A 22,795-nucleotide genomic window follows, 5' to 3' on the forward strand; every position below is an offset into this window, starting at 1 on the left:
TATATATAAATTAGAAATATTTGAGTGGAAGAGTGAAATAAATAATACCCAACTCAAAAATTAATATTTGGTGCATGTGAATTTTGTAATTAAGATATTATAAAACTGTTTTATTATACAAGAAGATATTACTGTTTTGATTCATTATATTTTAAAAATCTAAAAAAAAAAAGATAGTGACAATATTAATTGAAAAAAATGTTAAGTAGATAACGAAGAAATAATAGTTAGATGTCATTCCTGGTTTAACGTTGAACCAGAAGGTACTGGGCACATTTTTGGGAGTCCTTTTAGTTTCTCCATGAATTTTGCAACGATGACATTGAGGTGACAGTGCACCTTTTCCGGTGATGAGAGACAGAAATCAATGAATTAAAATTAAAAACGATGACGAACAACGAGTTACAACGGTTTGCAGCCTCGTCTTCATCTCATTTTCGTAGCCATTTTTCAAAATCATTCTCCCTTCGGAAGAAAGTGCCATGGTGGTACCAAATACTCCATCCACGTTCACAATTCATTGCACGATGGAACATAATGTTCCTCTATTCCTGCCTCTTTGCTCTGTTTTTAGACCCTCTTTATTTCTACATTCCCATTACGGGTGACAAAGCTTGTATGCAAACTGATTTGGTTCTCGGTGTTTGCGTCACCTTTGCACGTACCGTCGCTGACCTATGCTTTTTCTTTCATATGATTCTTAAGTTTCGCACCGCTTTCAATTCTCCTACCTCTCACATTTATGGTCGCAAAGAACTTATAACGGATCCAAGTATGATCGCTCACCGATACCTCAAGCATGATTTCATCATTGATCTTCTTGCTACTCTTCCTTTGCCCCAGGTTAGTCCGGCTACTTTCCACAATTAACAAAAAATAATAAATTAAATTATATCTTAAATCGAATTAATCTATTTATATAATTTATTCTTTTATTTTAAAAGTCCATAACTTTTCTTCTCTTTCAATTTTTTAAACTAAAAAAATATAATTTAACATATTTTAAATTAATATAACGTACAAATTTTAAATATATTATTATTTAGATATATTAATTAAATTATAAAATAAATAATTTCTAAAATTAAAAGTTAAATGTTTAAAATATTTTATTGTAATTTTATGGACATTAATTATTTTATATCGTAGTATTATATATTACGTTATTTAAAATTTTAATTAAAAAAATTAGAATGAAAAATTAAAATTATTAAATTTTAAAATAAAAATATTGAATTTATAAATTAACAAAAATAGAAAATTAAAAATGTAGTTAAACTTTAAAATAATAATGATTGATATTATTAACTTATCACAAGGTTACGGCTGGGATGATAGATATTCAAGTCAGCAACCACTTCACACTGTAATTGCAGTGTGCACGTGTGATCGGTAATGGTAATAAAATAAAAAACTATGCTGCAACACCCCAATATATATCACAGTTTTTGAGAATATTTTAAAGGATTAGAAATAATAGGAAGTAACAGAGAGTTGATAATGATAATGAAAATATATATGAGATTTTAAATATAAAATAGGAGATATTTCAATGAATGTAATTCATATTGTAAATAAAAAAAATTACTCTCGTGTTAACTAAGTTAAAAATAGTAAAATATTTGATTTGTGATTAGTTCACAATATTAAAAGTTTTGAGGTAACAGCGCATTAAAATTGTTTTCTATATTGATTTATATTGAAAAAATAATAATTTTGAAAATTATGCATGTATTCGTTATTAGAAGAGAATATTAATTTTGTATTTTCTTTTGAGACACTTAACAATAATACTAATATAATATAACATAACATTCGATTATTGTGTGAATTTCAGATAGTTATTTGGATTGTGATTCCGGCGACAAAAAATTCAACAGCAGCTCATGCAAACCACACACTGTCCCTAATCGTTCTGATTCAGTACATTCCTAGGTTGTTTCAGATTTTTCCTTTACAACGCCGAATCTTGAAGACCAGCGGGCTTATAGCCAAAACTGCTTTGGCAGGGGCATTGTACAATCTCGGTTTCTACATGCTCGCCAGCCATGTAATTATTTTAATAGTTTCAAATCAAGTTTATTATCATGTTTTGATAATAATTAACTTGTGTGTAATGTTGTGTTTGTCAGTGCAGGTTTTAGGAGCAACATGGTATGTGACGTCTATTCAACGACAATACGAGTGTTGGAGAATAATGTGCAAGAAGGAAATGAACAGAACACATTCTCCTTCTTGTAATCCTTCTTTTTTTGATTGTACTACTCTTTATAACCGTGAGCGCCAAGCTTGGTTCAGACGCACTAAAGTCCTCACTGATTGTGATGCCCTCAATGATAAAAATCACTTTCAGTTTGGAATGTTTGCTGATGCTTTTACTGACCATGTCTCTTCCTCTAGATTCTTCCAAAAATATTTTTATTGCCTCTGGTGGGGCTTGAAAAATCTAAGGTTTCTTTTCTGCTCTCAACTTTTACCTATTTTTATGTCATGTAACTTATTCTGAACTCATTTTTTTTTTATAATGTGCAGTTCATACGGACAAAATCTTCAAACTAGTACTTACAGTGGTGAAACATTATTTTCAAGTTGCATATGCATATCAGGTCTTATCCTCTTTGCACATCTCATTGGTAATATGCAGGTATTGTAATTGTAAAGTAAAACTATAAAATCATATTCTTAGCATCACTTAAAGTGAAACAAAATTTTGAAAATAAACTATAGTCTTTTGCAATAAATAATTAACAATGTTTTCTTGATTTTATCTTTGCATAAAATAAATTAGAATTATCTGCAATCTTCAACTGCAAGACTTGAAGAGTGGAGACTGAAACAAAAAGATACAGAAGAATGGATGAATCATCGCCAACTTCCACCGGAACTACAAGAACGCGTTCGTCGCTTTGTTCAGTATAAATGGCTTGCCACTAGAGGTGTTGACGAAGAAGTCATTTTGCGCTCCTTGCCCGTTGATCTTCGCCGCCAGATTCAGAGGCATCTCTGTCTTGATATTGTCCGCCGGGTAAGTCTCTTGTCATTAGTTTGTGGTCTAAATCAGCAATATCATATTATCAAATATAACTTCACATTATTAATTAATGAGAATGTCACGTCTAAAATTAGGCTATTGTGAAACTGAAGGATTAAAATATTTGGGGACTCAAATTTTGTTTGCATTTAAGTCTAAAGAATATTTAATAATAAGGTCCAAGTAATTAATAATTCTTGTAATGTTCAGGTACCATTTTTTGGCCAAATGGATGATCAACTTCTAGATGCTATATGTGAACGTCTAGTTTCATCTTTGAACACAAAAGATTCATATATAGTTAGAGAAGGTGATCCAGTGAGGGAGATGCTTTTTCTCATCAGAGGAAGTGTAGAGAGTTCTACAACAGATGGTGGTAGATCAGGTTTCTTCAATTCTATCACACTAAAACCAGGTGACTTTTGTGGTGAAGAACTGCTAACATGGGCTTTGATGCCAACATCAAATCTCAACCTTCCATCTTCTACAAGAACAGTGAAGACCCTAAGTGAACTAGAAGCCTTTGCACTTAGAGCAGAGGATCTCAAATTTGTGTCAAGCCAGTTTAAGAAACTTCACAGCAAGAAACTCCAACATGCTTTCAGATACTATTCTCATCAGTGGAGAGCTTGGGGGGCTTCTTTTATACAAGCGGCTTGGCGGCGTCACCGCAAGAGAAAATTGGCAATGGAGTTGATGGAAAAAGAGAACTTGTTATATGGAAATATGGAGTTGGAAGATTATGAAGAGGAGAGTGATGCAGGGGAGAGTTCCATGGGAGATAATGCCAGTCATGGACAAAATTTTGGGGTTACATTTTTGGCGTCAAAGTTTGCTGCAAACACTAAGAAAGGAGCATTTAAAAAGGTGACATTAATCCCTGATAGTAGTAGTTTAAAGATGCCTAAGATGTTCAAGCCAACTGAGCCTGATTTCTCAACATTTCAAGAAGATTAATTAGTTGAAGTCTCACGAGGACTGGACAAAAGCAATTCATGTTTCTTAATTTGTATCTAACTAGTTGTACAAAAGCAATGATTTTTTTCTCAATAATTTATCAAAGTTATATCACATTAATTAAGATTAAGTAATTGATGTTGTCTGTTCCGCAAAAAACAATATTTTTTGTGAATTTTTGTCTCCATCCATTGGATTTTCACCTACGTTGTCCTAACTTTTTAACATCCATTCTAACATTTTATTTTTTCTTCATCTTTATTTTTATTACATTATCAATATATCTAGTCACACTATCTATTTCTTTCTCTATCAATATGTTTATGGGGGAAAATCACATTATTTATAAACACCCGTTACAGTTCTCAATTGAATGACTCAGCAAGACACATTTTATAAAGAAACTCCTTTTATTAATAACAAAAATATAAGGGGTAATTAGACACAAAATCTAAGGTGTAGAATAATTGGAAAAAATGACTTGAGTTGAGGTTGCAGTAATATAAAGGTGATTGTATTAACCTAAAATAAAAGAGACAACAGCACAGCAGGCATTGGTGAACATCCGTTTTGTTCCTACAAAAATGGAGCATGTGGTTGCGTGCGTGATATGATAGTCACAGCTCACCAACTCCTATTGGAATCCTTTCATTCAAGCACGACTGTACTGTTGTTGTGTATGTTACGTCCTTCCAACCTATACGAGACATGCTAATACTACTACTACCTACACAACCTCGGGACATCACGCGCGCGTGAGGATAATCCAGATGCAAAGGTGTTATGCTTTGTGGTCACCAAGTGTATTTTTACATTTTGCATTGAAAATTTATTTTATTTTTCAAATAGATTACTTATTAGTTATCAGAGCTTCTTCTTTTTTTTACTCATCTGCTTATTCTACTGTGTAAAATCCTTTAAGTGATTTTTATAACATTATTTTAATGATTGTTATTATGATTAAGTTAATTAATGGGTTTCCCCACACCCGCACTAGTAGTTGTCCAAGAGAAACAGAGTTTTTGCTGAAAGAAAGGTGAGAGGAGACAAGAGAATTGAATTGAGTGGTATTCCAACGTCGAAAGCAGATAATCTGCATCCCAGACAGACACAGCTTTCTCTATCTCCTTTTCTTCTCTCTCTCTCTCTCTCTCTCTCTCTCTCTCTCTCTATATATATATATATATATATATATATATATGTACGTATGTGCCACTACTCACTCTGCCTCTAACAGTGTGACTCTCCCATATCATTATCTCATAAAGGAGACTGGTGTTGGTGTTGGAACATTGCAACAACTTGTTTCAAATCATCAAGGTGTGTATCAATATGCTTTCCTTTCCTTCAACTCCTTATTCGTTAATTGTCTGTGTTTTAATTGTCTGTAATAATATCATTAACTCTCTTCCACTTGCTCAGTGTTGTGCTCAATTTTCATTTTCATTCATATTAGTTGTTCAAGTTATTTTAAGCATTTTCGTTTATTTATTTAGACTTTAGAGAACTCTGATTGGATTTCTTTCTTTTTTCCTTATTACTGATTTTTGTTTTGGAAGAAAGTGTTCTGTTTGCCAAGTGAGGGAAATCTCTTTTATCTTTACTCTCTCTATTGAGGCGTTTGTTTCTGCTCAGATATGGCGGTTGCGTTTTTCAATTGACAATAATATATAATAATGCCACTGTGTTAGTAGTATTATTCTAATTTCTGAAATCTTATTAAAACAAAACCATTAATTGGCACCAGTTAACCAACTTCCTCTTCCCATATTAGAGTCATGTTCCCTGTGTAAAATATGCCAAAGTGGATACTGGACATTCATTGATTTGACAGCGTGCAACTGTATGGTGTACTTGTGATTACTTATGCTTAATCATTAGAATGTTGCTTTTATTTTATTTTTTTATGTATTCAAAAGGATAAAACATACTGTATAATCATTTGGCTTGCTTCTAACATAGTCTGAGGAGTAGTTTGATCACATGGGTATTGCTCATCAAGTGGTAACTTGCAGGAAAAACAAAGCTCTAAATTCCTCATTGACCAAATAAGCAAGCTGTTTAGAATGGGTGCAGTTTGTTGGCCATATTTTGATCCTGAGTATGAGAATTTCAGCAATAGAATTAACCCTCCAAGGTTCACTTTTATCTTACTATCTTCAATTGCAATTTTGTTTTACAATCATTTGCAAAGTTGCTAGCATTATTCTTTAAATAAATATTTTGCTTAATTCATTCTTGATAATGATTACCATCATTAATTTTTTATATATAACATTGACATATTCTAACAAACTAACTAAACTCATTATAATAAATCTATCTAAATCCTTCTAAAAATTGTTGACTCATAATCTAAAATATGCAATGATACTTGACTCTAATGGTTAACATATTTGGGTCATAACTCATAACATCCCACCAATCTTAAAAAAACAAATTGTTCTCAAAGTGAAAATTCAAATTCAAAGCAAAAAATAATAGTGTTGAGTGATCCAATTTGAAAAAGACCAAATCAACAATGAAGTCTATGCAACACTCTTCCTTCAAAAATTCATTCTACTTGAATTGGGTTTGATGTTTAGTAATTGACCCATAACAACTTCTTAGAGAGAATCTAAATTCATATTTGTTGTCCCTATTTATTTCATTAAGCTCTGGATTATATTGCAAATACTATTCTTAATGAAATGCACTGATATTCTTTTGTCAAAAAGTTTCAAAGTAGTTTCAAAGTGTTAGAGGTTAGAAATTTAGTGAAATTTGACACTTCGAATGATTTTATTGAATGTGATGTTACAATCTGAAGATGGTTAATTTTGACATTTTTTACTTGAACTAAAATTTGATATTTTAAACAGTGAAATTTAAATATTCTAAACAGTGAAAATTTTAAAAGATTATAAAAAATTAGAGGTTTTAAGCAAATAAAAATAATTAAAAAATAAAAGACTCATGAAGCCACTAATGGAGATATTATATATAAAAAAAACTCATGGAGAGAGCAAAACCATCTTCTACAGAGCCAAGATATTTCACAAATTGGTCACTTAATTGCTTCAATATTCACCCTTAAGGTAAATAGAAAAGGAACAACGTTGATGGTAAACTTTATTTTCACTTTGCAGGGTTTCCGTGGACAATGCTAGTTGCCATAATTGTACTCTAATCAAGGTATATAATTTCTCAAAATCAATTATGACTTTTTTTTCTTTTTTTTATAGCCTCTTTATGAGTTGTGGTTTGGCCATCAGCTACTTAGGAAGTCAAGGTTGTGTAGTTTTTTAAGTTTCTTGAACCCTAGAGTTTTTCTATTTTTTATGTTTCTAACAAATTAGCCCTCAGTGAATTCAAATTAAAGACATGAATTTGTTAAACTTTATTTGATTTATAATCATTTTCGATTTTCAAGGACACTTTTATCTCATGAAGCTACCAAGGACAGTTTTATCATATCATTATTTTTTAATGGTTCTTAAAGAATAATTTATTTGGAGATTAATATATGCACTTTTTGTTATTATTTTGAAAAAAGCAGTTTGATAGTGTTAACAAACCTGGAATTCTGCTGGAAGTTGTTCAAATATTGACAGACCTTGACTTCATAATTACCAAAGCTTACATATCTTCTGATGGAGGATGGTTCATGGATGGTATCTTTGTGATTAATTCAACTATCATTCCAAATGCATTAGTGCATGTTTATGTGTTCTTGAACACTCCCTACCTGATACAAGTATCTAAGCTGCTAACTTGTTCACCAAATGATTGATATACAGTATTTCATGTCACGGATCAGCGAGGAAAAAAGATAACAGATAGCAAAACCATTGACCTCATTGAAAAGGTATATATATCTTCTTTCTCTAACATATATATGTATCTGATATATATTCTTGTATCAAGATATGTTTTCTATCTAACTACCATTTGAAAAACTCAAAATCATTGCTGAAAATTTTAACAAGCACAACTCTTTCAATATATGTATAAATAAAATTTTTCAAGGGACTAAGCTTTATCTGTCTCACAAGAAAAGGAATCAGTCGTGATTGAGATTCCTATGTTTCTTTCTTCCAGAGCTATAATGTTATTATAATATAAACTCATAAATCTTGAACAGAACATGGATCAGGTTCTAGTGCTAGAAGCCACCCCACTATTTCCTTAACATCATAGCATTATAGCAGTCATGTAAAGTACATATATCAAATACTGAGTGCTACTCGTAACAGTTTTTCATACAATAGGCTCTAGGACCGAAGAGCCAGAGCACAGAAGGGGTGAAGAATTGGTCAGGCAAACGGGTCGGGGTGCATTCTGTTGGCGATCATATAGCCGTTGAGCTAATCGGGAGAGACCGTCCTGGTCTATTGTCTGAGATCTCAGCTGTTCTTGCCAACCTCCACTTTAACGTAGCTGTAGCGGAAGCTTGGACTCATAACAGGCGAATAGCTTGCATCCTTTATGTCAATGACGGTACGAGACAAGCTGTGGATGATCCAAAAAGATTATCTGTTATGGAGGAGCAACTCAATAATGTCTTACGTGGATGTGAGGATGGTGATAAAATTGCTAGTAGGACTAGTCTCTCCATGAGTTTCACCCATATTGATAGGCGGCTCCACCAAATGTTGTTTGCTGATCGGGATTATGAAAGTTGTGGAGTAACGACAGACAGTGTCTGTGCTCCCTCTTTCAGGCCAAAAATCGCAATAGAGTGTTGCGAGGAAAAAGGGTACTCGGTGGTTAGTGTCAGGTGCAGAGATCGTGCAAAACTCATGTTTGACATTGTTTGCACCCTTACTGATATGCAATATGTTGTTTTCCATGCCACAATCTCATCAGATGGCCCTTATGCATCCCAGGTACATCACAAGTTCATTTGTCAATCACACATAGAACTTAAATGGTTCAAATATCCAGATTGCAACTAGGTGTTTGTATTAAATTTGACTGGTTTCGAAAGTGCTTTCTATAAGATAGAGGACATGAAAACCTTACAGAGGACTTATGCATTCAAATGGTCTTAGTAAGAAACAGAATAATGTTTTGCAGGCAAAACAAATATCTTGAACTTTGAAGATACATCTTTTTTCAATTTGGTTTTCCTTCTAATTTTGTTATTGGATCTTTCTTTGTCCAAAATTGCTTTAACTTGATTGTTCCAAATGTTAGAACAAGAAGTTCTCATTAATTTAGGAAATTGGAAGTATAAAGACATGAGAAATGTGGACTAAAAGTGTTGATCTTGTACCTTCAAGGAATATTTTATTCGGCACATGGACGGATGCACACTTGATACAGAAGGAGAGAAAGAAAGGGTCATCAAATGCATTGAAGCTGCTATTCAAAGAAGAGTAAGCGAGGTAACTTACAGATTTAAATTGATTTCTGGTAGCAAATCTTCATGACTATGTGAAAGATCTCTTTTTTTTTGTTGAAATTTTCAATCATCTTTATTTTAACTATCTTAGCCATGACTTGATGATTTTTAGGTGAAGTTTTAATGTTATATTCTACTTAGTGTATGTTTGTGTGACTCTACAACAGAAAGTTTTCTGAATTTACTATCATACATTTTGCATATACAGCTCTCTACTTATATTGATGCAATGATACTCAGATCAGATGTATGCTAAGTTCCATCCATTCAGATTGTATCTGTCCATCATATCTACTAGTGACAATGTTTGTTTTTTCTTCTTCAATGAATCTTAAGAATCCATATCCTTCATGCAATATCATCCACATCCCTATATCTTAGTATTACTATTGAATTCTCTGGATCTGGATTTTGGACACAGGGTGTGAGCCTTGAGCTTTGTGCAAAGGATAGAGTGGGATTGCTGTCTGAAGTAACAAGGATTCTAAGAGAGAATGGCTTAACAGTTTGTAGGGCAGGTATATCAACAAAAGGAGAGCAAGCACTTAATGTCTTCTATGTTAGGGATGCATCAGGCAACACATTGGACATGAAGACTATAGAAGCACTTTGTAAAGAAATAGGCAAAACAATGATGATAGATGTGAAGAAGGTACCAGCATATGACAAAACACATGAGACACGAGGATGGGCTAAAACTAGCTTCTTCTTTGGTAACTTGTTGGAAAGGTTTTTGGCTTGATAATTATGCATCTAGTTTGGTTATTTTATTAATAAAGACACATTATGATGTATATATAGAAGAATAATCTGTTTGTGTCTCAAACATAAGCAGTGCTTCGACTATTAGAATAATGCTTGCAACTTAGATCTTCCTCTATCCTGATTTAATTTTCTAGCCCTGTTCATGAATATGGATTTTTATTTTTTTGTCATGTACAAAGTGAAAATTAGTTCATTTTTGTAGTAAAAAATCATTAAGCATGCCATGTTAAAATAAATCATTTTAAAATAACACGACTTTTGATTGTATAATAACATAGCATTTTACCTCAGAAAATACCTTTTTTTTTAAATATGTATATATATAATCATGACAACAACAAAAAAAGTGGAGCATGATACTCTATTATACAAAACGTCCAACGACCAAAATGAATATAGGGGTGGATATGGTACAAAAAGTTAAACATTTGGTCCTAACATTTTTAGAAAAAATTTGGTATGATCTTTTAGTATATTTAATTAAAAGTATATTTCATATTTCATATTGATATTTGTAAATAACTCATCTAACTTATCTATAAATATATCAAAAAATTAAAATTAAAACCATTACTACTAAGAGATATGAAACAGATAGAAATAGATATGATGAGTTAAGTTTTATAAAGAGAGTTACTTTTTCTATACTTGTATTTCTAAACAACAATACATCTGTTTGGAAGTAAAAAAGGTTATATATATTTTTTTAAATATACTTTTAAAGTGACTGAAAGACAAGAAAATACGGTATTTTATATTGTATATCATGTGAGTAAAACTGGGTGGAAGTAAAAAAATGGTAGCATATATGCATGTTTCCAGAGCTTAAAATAACAACAAAAAAAAAAAAAACAAATGGCGGAAAGAGATAGCCCAAAAGAAGAAAAAAATACCTCTTTCAACATGTAATTTCTTCTTTCACAATAGTGTATTTTTAAAAGTCTCCAAAATATATTTTTGATTTGACTAATTTGAGTATATTTTTTTTTATTAAATATATGTTCAGAATAATAAATCCAGAGAATATTGGAAGTGGAAGTTTCCTTATAAAATTGTATCATTATTATAAACAATTGCATCACCGTGATAGATAGGGGCTTGGTTGCTTATTTTTTTTTTTTTAAATAATTTTTATTTTGTTCAGGGTGTTTAAATATTTTAATATTTGTTGTTATTGTAGAATTTGAAAATAAAATGATGCGGTTTTAATCGTTTAAAATAATAAAAAAATTTCAAAAAGAAAATGTAATCATAAATTGAGGATTATAATATTATTTTCATAACATTAGACCATCTTTATGTAAAGAAAAAACAAGTAGCCCATACATACTCCATTAGCTGTAAAGACAAATATATGAGAATGTTTCCAAGTGAATTAGTGTGATTAATACGTATAAACTGCCAAGTTGTTTCAATTGCTTTGAAACCGAAAAAGACTTGTAAGACGTACGCACATCACATGTCAAGTAAACTCTAAAAATGGTTCTCCTCTTTCGTGTCTCCACGCACAAGGAATCTCGTATTCCACCATAATAATGCCCTTATATTATATATTATGATACTAGGCGCTAGCTTAACGGATTTGAATATCACCCTCATTAATAAATATTACAGTACTATATAAAAAATTTCTGACAAAAAATGTATGGTGCAAGTTTTGTATCCGATTATTAATTAATGAAATGAGATAAACAAGCATTTTTATAGTTAAATGGTTATTTTGGGGCGGCTATTCAAACACATACGTTACGTAGCTGTTGATATATATATAGTACGTCAAGCAACTGAGAAAAAGAGTTCTGTGATTACGAAATTACTAGAGCAAGTATTCATCATACTTTTGTATATAATATAAAACAAATTAAATTAAATTAGAATTTTTAAACTTTAAATAATATTGAGGAAATAAAATAATTCACTGTTAATATAATTATTTCTATTGTAATAAAAAATTATAAGATTTAAATATTCATAAGTAGTTTAATTTTTAAAAATATTTTATGTATAATTATATTCAAATATGTTTAAGTTTGATAAAAAAAAGTATTTTTAATTCAATCAAAAAAAATAAATTATATTTAAGCATTAACTAAAAAATTAAATAAAGCAATATTTTTTGATATAATAGCTTTTTTTTTTTTTTACAAAATCCTGATATATAGCTGACCACTGAATAATTAATATTTATTTATAAATCTATATTCTTCTTTTCTTCTGGTGCATTCTTTTTAGACAATCAATTATTCCCATTCAATTTAGACACAATAGGATAGCACATATTTTTTCTATTTCATGATAAATTACACTTCCTCCTCTTTAGAGATCATGCTTAAAGAATATAATTTTTTCTAAAATGTATTGCATAAGAGAGAGAATATTGTAGTTCAAATATCTCTTAGGAGGGAGGAGCGTAATTTACTGTACATAGTTTTATTTATTTACTTCTTGAGGGAGAAGAGCATATATTAATGTAATTGAAGCATCTCTTGAAAGAGGGAAGAATAATTTACTGCCTATATGTTTAAGATTATAAAAAACTATCTTTTATGTTTTAGTTAGGTTTGTGGTTAAGCTTTTTTCAAAGATTATTTTGTACAAAAAATGATTTTTATGGTGAAATCAAAATAGTTACTTTAATTGGTTTTTGAAGAAAATGTTTTTTGATAGAAAAAGGATAAATATCAAAATCTCTTTCAAACATTAAGATATATATATTACTATAGTTTTGGAATGTACAAATGATATACATGTATATATTTCCAAAATTTGTAATTTTTTATTTTAAGAACAATAATTTTTTTAATTGAACATATATAAACCTAAAACTATAATATTAATAGACATGTCAATGTGATTTTCTTTTGAGAAATTCATAGAATTTCAACTATCATATCCTAAATCTTTAAAAACGGTTATATCTTATAAAAAGAGAAGACATTTGTCATCAACTATTATATTGAAGAATCATTTTAAAAAGTCTTTACATAAAGATCTCTAAAATAAAAAAACCTCAAAATTTATAAAATCCATCCAAAGGTCAATAAACATGTTTAATTTAATTAATTTTTTATTTGAAATATAAAATGAAATAACATATAAAAAATAGAATATAAACAACGCCTTTAAACAATGAATATTCAGTCTTAATTTTAGACCATATAAGTCAATCTGCCAAATATGATATTTGGTTATATTTAGTTTTAATTTTAAGCTATACTAATCGATTTACCAAATATATATTTGTTTATATCTTACTGTGAAGGGAGTATTTCAGTTTGAGTGAGTGCATTCCATTTGAACTGTTGCCTCTTAAAGTTGTTTCCAACATTATATATATCTTATACACTCCAAATCCAATCATAGATATTTCTTGGTTTGTATGTGATACATCGATGGAATGCACCAAGACGGAATCCAGTGCAATATTCACAATGTATGTAGAATTCCTGCTCACCAACGAATCCATGATCTTTCTCTGCTAAAACCCCCAAAGATATGTCGGGTACACATTCACGGAGATAAGATTAATTAAAATCAAATTGTAAGGATAAAAAGTTTTAAAATTTAATTAAAAATTCAGAGACCTTTATTATTGAGTGTTTAAAAGTTTAAACACTCAATTATAAATTTAGTACGTAATAAGTTTTAAATGATGTCTATGTCTTTGAATATTATACTTGAGGTGTAATTATATTTGTAGTGGATTTTAGTTAATGTTTCCATGTAATAAACTTAGTATATCTTGTACTAAAAATATTTTATTTATATAATGTTTTTTGCAATTCCAAAAAAAATCATGTTAAATTCGATTTTTTATTAAAATATTTATATGTATATGATTAAATTATACTATATAAATATTTGTAGTGATATTTTAAAAGTAAACTAAAAAAGGAGTAATTTGATAAAATTCAGACTAGAATATTTTGCGTTGTCATATTACATATAGTTAATTACTCTAGAATGCACTAGCTAGCTCAGCAAGATGGATAAGTTGAGTCTTTATCGTGTTCCAATAAGATCAAAGCGGCTAGAAACATGTTTAATAAAAAGAATACGATACTGATTTTTTTTATACTAAAAACACGATACTCATTGAGTAACAAGAATATTCAAATAGAATCATAAACAGTTAAACGCAAATTATTATCTGTTTTGGACATTGATTACATCTTCATGATCGTGCTAGGCTAGGCAATAGGCAATAGGCATGCTGCTATCACGTCTTTCATAGTTTTCATTTTCATGAATGATTCCACACCGTGTAATTTTCGTGGATGATGTGATCCTACACCGTGCAATTTGCACGAAACAAAAAGTAACGAAAAAAGTTGCAGTGTTGCACAATCAAAAGGAACGAAAAAACACTCGTGTTATCATAAATTTCTTACTCACTTTCTTCATCTTGGGCGGTTGCATCTGACTAATACAAAAAATAAGCTCTGCTTTTTCTGTGTGTATAAGTTTCACATTTATTTTCTTAACTTGTTTTTAATTTATTTTTTATTCTATCAGAGATAGTTTAAATTATTTATAGTTATAGTTAGGTTAAAATTGTTAGATTAATTACATTAATAATATTATATAAAATGTATCTTATTCTAATTATAAAAATAATTTTTTAAATAATTATTTTAAATTCTTTTTTTAATTATTTATGTTTTGTTTTTTATCACGAATTTTGTTTTGTTATGTTTTTATTTTTTTTTATAACTTCTTATTGTTAAGTTATTATTTTTTTGTTAAATATGTGTTAACTTTATTTACATATCATAAATTGTTAGCTTTTAAAATTTAAACAAATTTCAATTTACCTATTTTTCTTTTTTAAATTACTTAACTAGATTTTTATTTTATTATTTCATCTAATTCTTCGTAACTATCATCTTCTTCACAATCTTTTTTATAGATCTCAAATATAGATTTGAGATTTTTTATTATTTAGGAATATAATTAAAATATTTTACACTACTAATTAGTTATAATCTTTAAATAAATAAAAATATTTAATTTTTATTTTGATCAGTTTTAAAATTATAAATATGATTGATTACGATGAATTGACAATGTAATACGTAAATTTAACTTTAAAATGAATACAAATCTAGACTAATTGAATTTTACACAGTTTTGATCTATTGGAGCATTGTCAAACATGAATATAATTGTTGCTGTAAATATCGAACACAAACAAATTGTTGCTGCAGATATTGAAAACAAACTACAAAATTGAACTATCAAAAAAAATTGTTAGCAAAATAATAGAAGGAAAGGGTGAAAGAGAGGCATAAAATAGAAGGAAAGAGCGACGATTTTTTTTTTTCTTTCTCAAGGTTAGTATTCTTAAAGAAATACAAGAAATTAAAAAGACAAAAAATAGAAAATAATTTCAATAGAGAATCGAGAACAGTGAAGAAATCTTCTTCATAGATTCAAATATGCTTTCTTATTTTCTATTAGAAATTCAAGATATAGTGAGAGTATTAATATGAATATCGATCTTTAAATAAAATTTTCTGACAATAGTTATCAGAACATGATTATCGATATTATGATTCTTCTTATAAAGTTTTTGCCTTAAAATCATTAGTATATGAATAAAACATTTTATGTGATTGGAATATAAATATTCAGTAATTGTAATAGATCACAAGAATATTTAACATTGTCTAAAAAATGTTATATTAATAAAATGTTAGAGAGATTTATCATAGATAAATGATCCGCAAATAGGGGTAGAAATAGGTCAGGTCAAGTCAGCATTTGAAAGGTCTGAGTATGACATACGATTAATTTTTTAGGCTTAAGTCTGGCAAACGGTCTATTATAGGTTTTTTTTTTCCGACCTAACGTGACCTCCACTCATACCATATGCTCTCCAGATACCAATATCAATATATATATCTATATATATTAAACAAAAAATAATTTTTCTAACAAAATAATTTTTAAAAAATATAAAACAAACATCATTTAAATCCTAAAATATAATTTTTTATTTCAAATAATATTTTTTTTCTGAAATAAACGCACCAATTATTAGCTCTCAAACAAACATAGAAGGACTATTGAGTTATTGACTAATTGAATGGATACCAAATATGGAATGACTACCAAATATAGAATAGCTACCGAATATGGAATGACTATAGAGTGATTTCCTAATTGATAGAATTTAAAATAGAAAATAATATTTTTAATATAATAATAAAAAATAACATTAATAAATAATTAAATATATATAGGTCGGTCTGTCAGACCTAATAGGTTTTTTTTATAAGACTGAGTCTGACCTATTTAAATAAATAGACTTTAAAAATAGCTTGAGTTTAACCTTTTTATTAAATAGGTTAAGTCAGACCAGAATATAGACCTCTGTAGGACGGTGTAGCTTATTTCCATCTCTATCTGCAAATATAGTTCCTAATCAAAAGTAGAATATAGTCAAATATAGTGTCCTAAAAATTATTTGGAATGAAAGGAAATTAAGTCTAATATTTATCTATGATTGGTTGGGAGTTTGATGCATATTTAAACATGTACTTGACGAGATATTAATTTTGTTATTGAAATAGTTGTTGATATCAAAGTAATTTTGAAATGGATCATTAGAAAGTTGCAAAGAATATTTTATTTGAAGTGGAGACGGTAAAAAATTTCCATTTACTTTAATCACTCTGGACCAAACTAGTTTGAAGGTTTAGAAAAGTTGCAGCGAGGAGAAGTTTATGAATTCAATTTTTCTTCTTGTTAATTATTAAGAAAATTGACTACTACCTCTAGTCATTTATAATAGAAAAGTTGGTCTCTAATATAAGAAAAAATTACAAGTTTCAATATGTATTTATTGATCAAATATTTTTATACTACTTTTTTCTTTCTAAAAAGATAATTAATGTTCATATTAATGGATGTAAAAGTATTTAATGTCAAAATTTTTTAATAAATTTTTTAAACTTAACACATTAAATGAACTTTCTTAATCTTGATAATTTTTATTTTTTTTGTTCTTATAGATAAAACTGAGAAAGTACTTAAAAAGAAAATTAATCTACATTTTAATTTGCAGAACGGTTAGAATTGAATTTAATATTGTTTAGCCGCTAAAACTTTGAATGATTTAAAAAATAAAAATCGTTAATAAGCGATCTTAGTTTTTAAGACATTTGTTAAAAAAAATTATATAAAAAATACCATTTTTCAAATAATAAATACAGATTTTGTATTTTTTATGATTATTTAGTAAATGCTCTTGCATCTGTTAATATTTTTGTACAAAAATTAACCACCGTTGATGGTATAAGACAGCTCCTATCCGCATAAGTCATTATTGATAAAAATTAGTTAAGAGTGATCTCCATGATGATTGCAAATGTGACGTGACAATTATCCAATATTTATATATCTGCATTTTAATTCCATATTCGGGTAAAAAGTGGTTGATTCGAGTCCATACAAGGCAGGGCTCATAATCAAAATAGTAGTGTGGGAGCATTACGTTGAATTCTCAATAATGTGTTATTTGAGTTGTGGGATCAAAAGATAACCATTCAAGGCACACATACCAAAATCAAACCAATTGCTTTACAGCAAGCAACCCACTTTTTTATTTTTCATTGCTTTCTCAGACGCTCAGGAAACTCAACATTTTGTTCTTTAATAAGCGGTTTCGATTTTAAACAACTAGAAACTTCCACACACATATCTCACCCTCACACTCACACCTTTATTCTAATTCCTCAAATTCAATCTAACAAGAGATACTGAATAAAACATATTTTTTAACCTATTATCTTAAAATATAGTATATTAAAAAATATGTATTACTTTTTATTTCGGAAAACACACCTCTTTTTATTTCAGCCACTACGAATAGGAGAAAATTAAGTAAAATGAATAATTTTTTTTAAAACAAAGTAGAAATAGAAAAAAAAAACAACAACAGTAACAGATTTCTTTATTCTTTTCTTTTTCATTTCTGGGTATTTTGAACCTTGACTAATGAGTCTATTCTCATTAAAATAAAATATTTTAAATGACGTGATTAAATTTAAATAATTAAAATATATTTGAAAAAAATAAAGTTAAAATTCTTAATAGAATAATTTTTATATTTTAAACTTAATTGTAATTTTAATCCTACTATTTTAGCTAAATCGTAAAAGTAGTTCTCTCATTTTATTTTTTTTTAGTTTTGGTCTCTAAACAGAATTTTGATCCAAAATTTGATAAAATATTATTTTATTTTATATTTATTTAAGTCACACAATACCTAAAGATCTTATGGTGTAACAATTGTACATCAAATTTATGATTATAAATGGTGTGGTGTGTGACTTGAAAAAATAAAACTTCATCAAATTTTAGACCAAAATTATGTTTTGGACCAAAATTAAAGAGAAATAAAATGGGAGAACTAAAATAGGAGATTAAAATTACAATCAAGTCTAAATTTTATTTATTTATTTCTCAATTAATATTTAAATTAGTGGAATTTTTGTAATGGTTTAAAGTTTAATACTTTACTTGGGACCTACCTAAGAGTCAATTCTCAATTGATCATGGGTACACGTGGCAGGGTAACGTTTCTTGCCCTCTTTTTCACTCTTCTCTTCACGCTATTTAGACCATCTCCTCACTCTCACAATTTCAGAGAAGCACAAACACGCTTCTCTATAATTCCAAATTGCTCTAATAAGCCACAAAGTTTTTGCCTTTATTCCTCTTTTACCGGTAAATTCATCACTTCTATAGTTATCATACATAGCTCTTTATTATTTCTTCATTCATGCTATCATCATCACCGTCCATGACTCTGATTAATTTACCTGAAAAAATAAGTTTTGATTTTGATTTTTCCCAGTTTGATCGCCCCTTGCGATTTCTGTTTTGTGTATGTATATTCCGATTTTAATAAAAAAAAAAAAAGGAGTTATTTTGATCACAATTCTCATAACCTGTTGAGCTTTGTTTGATCTTTCTGCCGTACCACTTGTGCTATGTTTGAAGTGTTTTGCAAAGTCTTAATCATGTAAAAATGTAATTGAGAAATTTGTAAGGGTATTTATGTAATGTATCCTACTTTTAAGATTAGACCCTTTATATATATATATATATATATATTTGTTTTGTATGTATTGTGATTGTGTAATTATCCTTTTTGCAAATTGCTCGGTCACATCGGTTTGGATTGTTTTGTGGTGGTGAATAATTGATTATTGTTTTTTTGCTAATCGGTGAAAGCTAAAGTTTTGGAATTTGCTGTGGCTAATTAAGTTATTATCCTTTTTTGACAGCTGGGAAAGTTGATGATTTTTGTTGAGGTGATATTGCAATGGTTGGGAAGGATAATCTGAGGACTGAGGATTTGAACTTGTGCTTTGAGAATCTTATGATGGTTGCTGGTGGTGGGAAAGGAGGGTACATGAAGGCTGGTGTTATCACTGAATGGAAGGATATTCCTGTGGAGCTTTTGATGCAAATTCTTTCCCTTGTGGATGATCAGACGGTGATTAAAGCTTCTGGTGTTTGTCGTGGTTGGAGAGATTCTATTTTCTTTGGCCTTGCTCGTTTATCACTCTCATGGTATAACTACGTTGCTTTCTCTCTTAAAAGTGTTATATTTATGTGTGCAACTATTTTTCTTCAATTGGGGATTCTATTGATATGAATTGTGAAATTTTCTTGGTTCCTGTTGTTTTGTTGTTGTTTAAATTGACTTTGCTTATTCAATTCGTCATTCTGGTGTCATGTTTTTTACATTATTCATCAATTCTTGTGTGTGTGTGTTTGGTTCTGCGGCCACAAAATTGATTTTGAATGAATTGATTATCTCTTAAATTGACTTGAAGGTAAAGCGGTATATGTTTCGATACAATGAGTTGATGAGTTGAGTAATAAATTTGAGGCTAAAAGTCAATAGCAATCCATTTGGGGTTGAAATATATGTTTCATGTACCCTACTTCTTTTCATTTAGCTGAGTTGCTTCTTTTCTAGACCAAGCAATCTCGTAGTTTGATAACTATGCTAGTGTCACTGACATATTTTAAGTATTCAAATTGAGCTGGTATTTTCTGTTGAGAATTTGGAAATGTATGTAGTGTAATAAGGGGTTAAACAAGGGCCTTTAACTAGCTAAGTCAAATTAATGATGTCGTATTGGTTTTTTGCTGTGGAAGAACAATGTTCGTTTGCAATTAATAAGCAGTCCAAGCCTTGTAGCTTTTGTTTACCCTCTCTCACGCACACACACAAATTGAAATATGTGACTGCTTCTATCAATTAATCCTTAGAATTTCTGAAGTTGGTTTCCCCTGTACATTTCTGGAATTTCTGAAGTTTCTTAGTTTTGATGAATACTTGTTTTGGTTCAGTAGTATCAGGTGGTTGTATTTATGCCCCTTTTCAGCAAAAGAAACTGATTTATGCCTTTTGCATTATTGTAGATTTCATTGAATGTAGTAATAACAGGATTATGTAATTCCTTTCCTTTCTTCAGGTGTAGCAAGAACATGAACAACTTGGTCCTATCTCTTGTTCCTAAGTTTGCAAAATTGCAAACTCTAATCCTTCGTCAAGATAAGCCTCAACTAGACGATAATGCTGTAGGGACTATTTCAAATTTCTGCCATGAACTGCAGATTCTAGACCTCAGTAAAAGCTTCAAGCTCACTGATAGGTCACTGTATGCAATAGCGCATGGTTGTCACGATCTTACAAAACTTAACATCAGTGGATGTTCAGCATTTAGTGATAATGCTCTGACTTACCTTGCCGGTTTCTGTAGAAAACTCAAAGTTCTTAATCTCTGTGGATGTGTTAGAGCAGCATCTGATACTGCACTACAGGTATTAATATAATATATACTAGTTATTGGCTTTATTAACAATCATATAAAAATTAAGACGGATTTGAATTATAGCCCTCATGACTGAATGAACAACAGGCTATTGGACACTACTGCAATCAGTTGCAGTCTCTGAACCTTGGATGGTGTGATAAAGTTGGTGATGTTGGAGTGATGAGTTTGGCTTATGGCTGTCCTGATCTTAGAACAGTTGACTTGTGTGGCTGTGTCCATATAACAGGTATTTTACTTCAATATTTCATTACCTCAAATTTGGAAAAACATGTTAGTTTTGTGAGGTTAGCAAAAAAAGTGCATTTACACACATTCAATGGAGGTGGTTAGAATGATATCTTAGAAGAGAAAAAAACTCATTGAGAATAGATTCAAATATAAATAAGATGCCTATAAGAAAGACAAGTTAGAATTTTGAGTAGTCCTTGAACCTTACTTGGTTTCGGTGAAGCACATGCACAAACATGACACCATAGGTGTCTTACACTGGACACACGTGCTTCATAGTTTGATTTATGCTTTTGTTATGTGTTAATGATGAGGAAAATTTTGGGTTTGATGTGGTGTTATATTGCAGATGAAAGTGTGATTGCTTTGGCAAACAGATGCCCCCACCTGAGGTCCCTTGGACTGTACTTCTGTAAGAACATAACAGACAAGGCAATGTATTCCTTGGCACAAAGCAAAGTGAAAAACAGGATGTGGGGATCAGTGAAAGGAGGAAATGAAGAAGATGGCTTAAGGACATTGAACATTAGCCAATGCACCGCACTCACTCCTTCTGCTGTTCAGGCAGTTTGTGACTCATCCCCTGCTCTCCACACATGCTCAGGAAGGCACTCACTCATCATGAGTGGCTGTCTCAATTTGACTTCTGTTCATTGTGCTTGTGCTGTTCATGCACACCGTGCTATCACCAATTTCCTTCATCCTGCTCATTAAAACAACGTGAACTTCGAGGAAGTGCCCTTCAAGGGCTCAGAGAAGTGATGATGGTGTTATTGTTCTCTTCTCATCTTCATGGTGTAGATACGTTTATGTTAAGCTATGTTGGAGACTTTAGCTACAAATGAACAGACTTTAGTTGTTGTTGTGTTTCAAACTTTTTGTTTTAATCCCTTATTTAAGATATTTTGGATCTAAAAACTATCTTGTTCTTGGTTATTATCTGTATAAATTTATTGGACTTCTAAATGTGTATGATTTTTGGAAGAATATGCACATTATGTATCTGTCTGATTCAAACTATGATGGGGTTGGCTTTTGAATATGGGTTAAATAGATTTTTAGTTTCTTTTATATAAAAAATTTAAAGAGTTTCTTTGTTCACTTTCAAGATTCTTTGGATTGGTCAAATTTAAAGGTGTATATTAGAACATGGAGGGTGACAGAAGAAGTTAAAAAAATTTATTCATTTTCTGTCTTATATTTTTCAAAAATTGCATGAAGAGATAAAAAGTACTTAGTTTTTGTAATACACGGGGACTTAAGGATCAAGTTTTTAGGGGGATTAAATTTGAATTAAAGGTAGTTTACAGTGACTAAAAATTTAATGATTTGATTTAAGTATGAAAATGCGAAGCTAATGCTAATTGAAAACAAAAAAGTTATGTACAGGGGAAGAAGAGATAACAAGGATGATGGTTAAGAGCTATTAAGTAGTAAGTAGAATGATAGTAAATCATGGTCAACTCACTTGAGGCCAGCTGAGAGTTGGAAAACTTCATATACTATATTTAATTGTTACATCTGGGACGCTTCTAGATATTTTTTTCATTATTGCTATCTGCCTTC

The 22,795-nt window shown here is 29.9% G+C and overlaps 3 protein-coding genes across 4 annotated transcripts; all 3 read left to right on the plus strand.

The window, feature by feature from the left end:
* The first annotated feature begins 120 nt into the window (after window positions 1–120).
* On the plus strand, window positions 121–5,309 carry LOC101511448 (probable cyclic nucleotide-gated ion channel 16). The gene is made up of 6 exons (XM_004502508.4): window positions 121–843; window positions 1,838–2,050; window positions 2,138–2,451; window positions 2,533–2,644; window positions 2,789–3,025; window positions 3,242–5,309. Exons 1-6 carry the CDS (start codon window positions 388–390, stop codon window positions 3,986–3,988), a joined length of 2,079 nt encoding a protein of 692 aa, XP_004502565.1. The 5' UTR covers window positions 121–387; the 3' UTR covers window positions 3,989–5,309.
* LOC101511775 (ACT domain-containing protein ACR3) lies at window positions 5,161–10,242 on the plus strand. Of its 2 annotated transcripts, none has more exons than XM_073369281.1 (8): window positions 5,161–5,308; window positions 6,004–6,125; window positions 7,117–7,162; window positions 7,524–7,641; window positions 7,768–7,835; window positions 8,239–8,856; window positions 9,253–9,357; window positions 9,796–10,242. In XM_073369281.1, the coding sequence occupies exons 2-8, from the start codon at window positions 6,055–6,057 to the stop codon at window positions 10,114–10,116; spliced, it is 1,347 nt and encodes a 448-aa protein (XP_073225382.1). In that variant the 5' UTR covers window positions 5,161–5,308; window positions 6,004–6,054; the 3' UTR covers window positions 10,117–10,242. The 2 variants fall into 2 exon arrangements, with proteins under 2 accessions (XP_073225382.1, XP_004502566.1); XM_004502509.4 differs by having other exon boundaries at window positions 5,162–5,308; window positions 7,527–7,641.
* An 8,531-nt stretch (window positions 10,243–18,773) lies between these two features.
* On the plus strand, window positions 18,774–22,265 carry LOC101512090 (F-box protein SKP2A-like). The gene is made up of 5 exons (NM_001364839.1): window positions 18,774–18,872; window positions 19,436–19,724; window positions 20,639–20,987; window positions 21,086–21,227; window positions 21,579–22,265. The coding sequence occupies exons 2-5, from the start codon at window positions 19,474–19,476 to the stop codon at window positions 21,941–21,943; spliced, it is 1,107 nt and encodes a 368-aa protein (NP_001351768.1). The 5' UTR covers window positions 18,774–18,872; window positions 19,436–19,473; the 3' UTR covers window positions 21,944–22,265.
* The last annotated feature ends 530 nt before the right edge of the window (window positions 22,266–22,795 follow it).

Source organism: Cicer arietinum, chromosome 5 (genome assembly GCF_000331145.2).
Source record: "Cicer arietinum cultivar CDC Frontier isolate Library 1 chromosome 5, Cicar.CDCFrontier_v2.0, whole genome shotgun sequence".
Lineage (NCBI taxonomy): Eukaryota > Viridiplantae > Streptophyta > Magnoliopsida > Fabales > Fabaceae > Cicer > Cicer arietinum.

Bases quoted from the DNA above. Each gene is read 5' to 3' on its own strand.
- LOC101511448 (XM_004502508.4), top strand. From the start codon at position 388: ATGACGAACAACGAGTTACAACGGTTTGCAGCCTCGTCTTCATCTCAT. The intron at 2,051-2,137 runs GTAATTATTTTA...TTGTCAGTGCAG, and splicing joins TCTACATGCTCGCCAGCCAT to GTTTTAGGAGCAACATGGTA. The intron at 2,452-2,532 runs GTTTCTTTTCTG...TATAATGTGCAG, and splicing joins TGGGGCTTGAAAAATCTAAG to TTCATACGGACAAAATCTTC.
- LOC101512090 (NM_001364839.1), top strand. From the start codon at position 19,474: ATGGTTGGGAAGGATAATCTGAGGACTGAGGATTTGAACTTGTGCTTT. The intron at 20,988-21,085 runs GTATTAATATAA...AATGAACAACAG, and splicing joins CATCTGATACTGCACTACAG to GCTATTGGACACTACTGCAA. The intron at 21,228-21,578 runs GTATTTTACTTC...GTTATATTGCAG, and splicing joins TGGCTGTGTCCATATAACAG to ATGAAAGTGTGATTGCTTTG.
- LOC101511775 (XM_073369281.1), top strand. From the start codon at position 6,055: ATGGGTGCAGTTTGTTGGCCATATTTTGATCCTGAGTATGAGAATTTC. The intron at 7,836-8,238 runs GTATATATATCT...TTCATACAATAG, and splicing joins CCATTGACCTCATTGAAAAG to GCTCTAGGACCGAAGAGCCA. The intron at 9,358-9,795 runs GTAACTTACAGA...TTTTGGACACAG, and splicing joins TTCAAAGAAGAGTAAGCGAG to GGTGTGAGCCTTGAGCTTTG.